The sequence below is a fragment of the Argiope bruennichi genome, chromosome 7 (assembly GCF_947563725.1).
Source record: "Argiope bruennichi chromosome 7, qqArgBrue1.1, whole genome shotgun sequence".
Classification (NCBI taxonomy): domain Eukaryota; kingdom Metazoa; phylum Arthropoda; class Arachnida; order Araneae; family Araneidae; genus Argiope; species Argiope bruennichi.
In genome coordinates this window covers 92,541,391-92,548,355 of record NC_079157.1, presented here as the reverse complement: position 1 = coordinate 92,548,355, position 6,965 = coordinate 92,541,391, and the positions used below count along the sequence as shown (strand labels likewise).

The window sequence follows — 6,965 nt, the reverse complement described above, 5'->3', positions numbered from 1 at the left end:
ACACCGCTTTTATTTCATAATAAATACACTTTATAATTTGCAGATGCAAGTTCATGTGTTTCAATCGGATTGAAACCACATGATTTAAAAGATAATATTCTCACATGATAATTTGAAATTTGGAATTGCAGTTTTCAATTTTTTAATATTTATATTATTTTATAATTGTTAATAGTTTTTTACTTTGAGTGTGAAAAACATTCAATTGAAAATGGATTTGAAATCACTTATATTGTAACTGTAACTGTCACTGTTAAATAAATGTGCGCGAAAATACCAAAATCGTAGGAATTCAATAGTTTTCATTTATTTGTCGAAAATGAAGTATGAAATAGAAGACTTTTCATCTATATTTTGCTTTGGCCATTCAACAATATCATCTACAGAAGAAGGGGATTTATGTTACGAGATAAGTAATTGCAAAGATTTCGCATATGATCAAATTTTCGATTCTGTACAGGTATTGGGTCTTATGCACCAGGAGTATTTTTTTGAAACTGTTTCAGAAATCTTCAGAAAAAAGGAAATTTTAGCATCAAAGGAAAGATTTATGTCTTTCGTGCTTTCGAGATGCATGAAGTTATCAGAAATTCCGACACTTTTTAATTTCTTAGTCCTATGTACTTTCATTGATAATCTTATTTCTTGCATTTGTAATGAAGTGGAGTGCTTCAAAGTTGTAAAGATGGCTTCGAAGTGTGTGACAGCAGCTTTTCGTCGACGATATGTGGATTTATTTGATAAAGAAAATGGCTTCAAAGGATTCGCCAATTATTGTGAAAAGTTAAATGCGACTGTACTCAATCCTTCAGGACATGATTCTGAAACCGATAGTGAAGACAGTTTGGATCTTGAAGAATTTATACCCCCTGATACTGATGAAGTAATTAATCTTTTACGAAGTTTTAAAGAAATTGATGATTCAGATTTTTTGTTGACAGATTCTGAGAAAAAATTTCTATATGAGCAAGATGCATTGGCTTTAGATATTGATCCTGCTGAAGATGTATTTATTCCTTTAAATGAAAGCACAGAAACGACAGAAGTTAAGAACTTAGGCATGGCTAGCTCAGAATCAACTGAACTTAAGGACATAGAAATGGCTATGCAAAATCTCAATATTGAATCAAAAAAAATTTTGGAACGCATTAATAATTACTGTCTTATGTGTGAAGATAATTGTTATAAAGAAGTTGTGTGTGTTGCTAAAGAATTAGAGCTGTGTGAGTTTTAAATATGTACAAAATGTTATTGCATAATTTTGAAATAATTTGCATTATACCAAGTAGTGAACATGTGAATATTTATTTTGGAAAAAATATTTGAAATTGAAAATTTATTTTTTAAACTAACTTTAAATTGTTAATAAAGGTTTGGACTACTTACTGTTGATTTAATGTTCTGGTTATCATTGTATATTAATATAGATTATTGTTAAAGAATATGACACTGTTGTGTCATCAAGCCTACAACAATTAGCTTTTAACTGGTAAGTCGGAAGTGAAATTTGGATTGATAATTGTTATAAAGAAGTTGTGTGTGTTGCTAAAGAATTAGAGCTGTGTGAGTTTTAAATATGTACAAAATGTTATTGCATAATTTTGAAATAATTTGCATTATACCAAGTAGTGAATATTTATTTTGGAAAAAAATATTTGAAATTGAAAATTTATTTTTTAAACTAACTTTAAATTGTTAATAAAGGTTTGGACTACTTACTGTTGATTTAATGTTCTGGTTATCATTGTATATTAATATAGATTATTGTTAAAGAATATGACACTGTTGTGTCATCAAGCCTACAACAATTAGCTTTTAACTGGTAAGTCTGAAGTGAAATTTGGATTGATAATTGTTATAAACAAGTTGTGTGTGTTGCTAAAGAATTAGAGCTGTGTGAGTTTTAAATATGTACAAAATGTTATTGCATAATTTTGAAATAATTTGCATTATACCAAGTAGTGAATATTTATTTTGGAAAAAAATATTTGAAATTGAAAATTTATTTTTTAAACTAACTTTAAATTGTTAATAAAGGTTTGGACTACTTACTGTTGATTTAATGTTCTGGTTATCATTGTATATTAATATAGATTATTGTTAAAGAATATGACACTGTTGTGTCATCAAGCCTACAACAATTAGCTTTTAACTGGTAAGTCTGAAGTGAAATTTGGATTGATAATTGTTATAAACAAGTTGTGTGTGTTGCTAAAGAATTAGAGCTGTGTGAGTTTTAAATATGTACAAAATGTTATTGCATAATTTTGAAATAATTTGCATTATACCAAGTAGTGAATATTTATTTTGGAAAAAAATATTTGAAATTGAAAATTTATTTTTTAAACTAACTTTAAATTGTTAATAAAGGTTTGGACTACTTACTGTTGATTTAATGTTCTGGTTATCATTGTATATTAATATAGATTATTGTTAAAGAATATGACACTGTTGTGTCATCAAGCCTACAACAATTAGCTTTTAACTGGTAAGTCTGAAGTGAAATTTGGATTGATAATTGTTATAAACAAGTTGTGTGTGTTGCTAAAGAATTAGAGCTGTGTGAGTTTTAAATATGTACAAAATGTTATTGCATAATTTTGAAATAATTTGCATTATACCAAGTAGTGAATATTTATTTTGGAAAAAAATATTTGAAATTGAAAATTTATTTTTTAAACTAACTTTAAATTGTTAATAAAGGTTTGGACTACTTACTGTTGATTTAATGTTCTGGTTATCATTGTATATTAATATAGATTATTGTTAAAGAATATGACACTGTTGTGTCATCAAGCCTACAACAATTAGCTTTTAACTGGTAAGTCTGAAGTGAAATTTGGATTTAGATGGAGGATTGTGTTTTGAAAGTTTGATGTAAGCAAAATGTTTGTTTGATAAACCAGTTGTTTGATGCAAGCAATATTAATTTGGAAGAATATTATTGCTTTGAATTATAATTAGCTTTGTTTATTTAGTTGCTTTTAATATAAAGTAAAACCAGTTTTGTCAATATTAAGGTTTTAAGTATTTTTTTAATCTAGATTTTCATTTTGGTATGTAAAAAAACAACAACAAACAAACAAACAAGAATATACATTTGATATTACAATCATCTCAAATTTTATTTCTTTAGATTGCAAGTTTCTTTTATCTGAAAAGATGAAATTTTTTGAGGCGGTTTCTCATGGTATTTTCTCACTGAAGTGTATAGCTTTCATGTATGATTAACCTTGTTCTAACTTTCATTTTTATTTGATATTAATGTATGTTAATAGCATATGTGTCTGTTATTTTTCTCTAGTTATCAGTCATTAGCAAGTGTGAATTGTAATTATAATTTTTCAATTGATTAAAACTTTGTATAATAGTTCTGTATGTATTTTTTTCTTAAATGTCTACTTTGCTATTTTTTCTACATCCTTAAGCCATCATTGGAGTTAAAAATTTATTGGAGTTTATCATAAACTTATGTTCTTCATAGGTTTATAATAAACTTATTCTTTAATTCCTGCTTTTTAAAAATGTGTTGTATATCTTTAAAAGTAATGTGTTTTTGAAGAAGTTATTTAAAAGATTGTGATTATATTGGTTATATATTATATTGGTCATACATGGTTATATTTCTACCTTTTTTGATTTTTCTTAAAATGTGTAATTTTTTAATTAGATAATAATTATGTTAAGGATATTTGGAAGTAATGTAAATATTACATCTATGCAAAATATATTGTTTTGGCAGTACTGAAGTAATACAAATTTTTTTTATAAATAATATTTATCCATTTACAGCAGTTAACATACATAAAGAAAATGTTGCTTTTTCTCTTGTCACATGTGTGCTTAGCATTATTACCTTTTGTGTGTATGAAGAGGATTAAAATCTTTGAACTTTGCAGCAAATATAGCTGTGTTTAACATTTTTGGTATTTTTTTTCTAATAGAAATGAACCCTGTTGTATACTTTCAATAAAATGAAAGATGTCCAATTAAAATATTGTGCATTTTAGTTATAAGATTTGAAGATAAATCAGCAATATTTAAGTGAAAGTAATTGAAAAAGGAGTAATTTTTGCTTTAGTGAAATCTCTCAATTTAACTGGCAATCTTCATTTTCTGATAGGTAATGCAGTTTTTGTATTATATGAATCTGATACATCATGACTAGGAATACTTATGAGCACTTGGATGAGTATCTTAAATTATATTATTGTTTTTATTTTCCTCGTAAAGAGAATGAAAATTATTAATTAGACATGCAGTTTGTTCCTTGAATTATTTATTATTCGATGAACAAATTTCAGTCAACATTTTAAGGGCTCTTAGAATTCATCATGGTCAAGTGTCTTGTTGCTTCAGTGGGGAATTATGTAAGGTATTTGAGTAAAATTTAAAAATGAGGCTCGCTCTTGATCATTATGTGACTTTAAAACATTACATTAATCCAGTTAATTGATATATAACTGTAATAGTAGCTAATGTATGCCAGCAAGTTTTTCCTTTATATTCAAATAATATTGTATTAATAACATTTTCTTTTTGATTATATTTTGTGCTGGATAAGTACTATTTCTTCAATAGCCTGGGTAATAATTATTCATAGTTTATCAATCAAAATAGGTAAGCTTTTGCATTTAAATTATCGGATATGTTTTCATACTTTTTTAAGTATTAGTAATTAACCCCTAAAATGATATTTATGAGGTAAATAGTCAAAAGAAATCGTTAAAATATGATAGATTTTGTTATTAAATTTTAATATATAGCATTGCTTTATAACATGCCTTTAAAATGGTACATTTATATTTTATTTATATATAAAGGTATAAAAAGATTAAAAGAAGTTCATATATAATTGACCAAAGATGAAGTACCAGAAAATTTGTATGGATGAAAAATAATTTTAGGATTGATCTTGCTAGCTTTAATGTTTCTTCCGTGTTCCGATTCAATTATTCAGTTGCAGCCAAATTTTTTAAGCTTATTTTATTTTAGCGTTGTGTATAATTTCTTTGCAGTCATTGGTTTTCATTTTTTTAAATGCTAATTGGGTTTTTAAAAACAAGTTGAATTCCAGTATCTCAACATTAGACAAAATCTTGCTAAACATGTGTGAAATTATAATAAAATAATTACATTAGCAAACTTTAGTCTGGCAGCAAATGATATCATATATTTTGGCCTATTCATCAAGAATTCAGCATTTTTTTTTTTTTTAGATTATTATAAATTATTCCTAATGCATTTTTTTTGTGACATTTCAGTTATATAATTTTGAAGATATTTAATCAAATGAATTATATTGGACCTTATCAGATTTTATGTAGAAATGAAGAAATATGCTATATTGGTATAAATTCAAATGGTTGAAAATATTTTGTAAGCATAATTAAAGGGGTTATTTCAAGTTGACATTATTGTTATTACCATATCAGATTAATTTTTTTTTCTTTTAAAATGTGATTATTGACAATCTAATCTAATAGAAGTCTATTAGATTACTTAATAAATCTAAAAATTATTCCATAATTTTTTATACCTTTAGCAATATGTTATGTTTGTGTTTGTTCAAATTAAAAAGCAGTTTTTAAGAAAAGATTAATTGTACGTAAAAGATTAATGACACGTGGTAAGTGATTGTACATGGGTGCATATTTGTTTTATAAATTATCTATAATAATGATAATCTATTAAAAGTATTTCTTCAAAATCTAATTATAGTAACTTATGTTTTCATTTATATATATTTGTAAATCATTGCAGTAAAAGATTAACTAGTAGTAAAAGATATTTCTGCATTATGAATTATGTTTGGAAAGGATACTAACAACTCAATAAACTACTTTGATATTTACAAGCTGTGTGAACTGTTTTTTTTTTTTTTTTTTTTTTCCCACCTCATGCTTATTTGTTTACTGTGTTATTTGTGATCTTTTATCATCAATTTTCTATGTATTTGGAGATCTTGCTTTAAAAATTCTATTACAATTTATTGATAAAGGTTTTTAATTATTCTGAAATTATGTAATACGTAATGATGTCAAGAAGAAAACAAAATCTAGCCCCTATCTTCGAAAAGAAAATTTAGCCCAATCAGTTTTCTACTACGGGTCAGACATTGAAATGTGCTGACAGTGAAAAATTGAATATAAGTTAATAGAAATAAAATTGGAATGTACCAATTTACTTTCTGAGAAGGACATAGATAAAAACATTAGTTATACAAACAATAAGGAAACCACAAATATTATCATAGATTTGTGAATATTAAGGACACTTCTAAATGCATTTTCAGTATGTAAGCAATGTGGCAATTCTGATTGTTTTGTCGTTTTAAAAGAAACAAACAGTCATCAGGGCCTCGCTACATCTTTACTATATATTTGCAAATCTTGTGGTTTCTCTACTAAAGCTATGACATCTTATATATTTGAAAAAAGTTAGGATGTCAATATACAATTAGTGTATGCCATGAGATGTGTTGGCAAAGATAAATGAGCAGCAGCTCGCATGTTTTGTGTGGTGATGAACTTGCCTCCATTACCTCTTAAGTTTGAGCGTTACAGTGCTGCAATATCTCGGGCACTTTCAATTGTGTGCTCTAACTCAATGATGAGAGCCATTGAAAATGCTGTTTTGAGCAATGATAATTTTTGATATTTATCAATTGCACTGGATGGTACTTGGCAAAAAAGGGGTCATAAATCTATAAATGGAGTAGTCACAGCCATATTAGTGTATAATGGGAAGGTAATAAATTTTGAATGCATGTCTAAATATTGTTTTACTTGTAAAAATAAAACAAATGGTTACAAAGATTGCAAAAAAAAAAAAAAAAACTATGAGGGTTTTAGTAGAGAATTGGAAAGTGAAGCTGCTATTTGACTCTTCCAGTGTTCTGTTTCCTCAAGAGAAGTTTGCTTTGCAAAATATCTGGGAGATGGGGATCCTAAGGGTTTCCTAAA

The 6,965-nt window shown here is 26.4% G+C and overlaps 1 protein-coding gene across 1 annotated transcript in view; it reads left to right on the top strand.

Moving 5' to 3' along the window:
• Positions 1-272: 272 nt before the first annotated feature.
• LOC129976018 (uncharacterized) overlaps positions 273-6,965 on the top strand; it is a 158,702-nt gene continuing 152,009 nt past the window's right edge. The window contains exon 1 of the mRNA XM_056089351.1: positions 273-2,821. Coding sequence (XP_055945326.1) covers positions 320-1,234 — 915 coding nt within the window. The 5' untranslated portion in view covers positions 273-319 and the 3' untranslated portion in view covers positions 1,235-2,821. The remainder of the gene's footprint in view (positions 2,822-6,965) is intronic.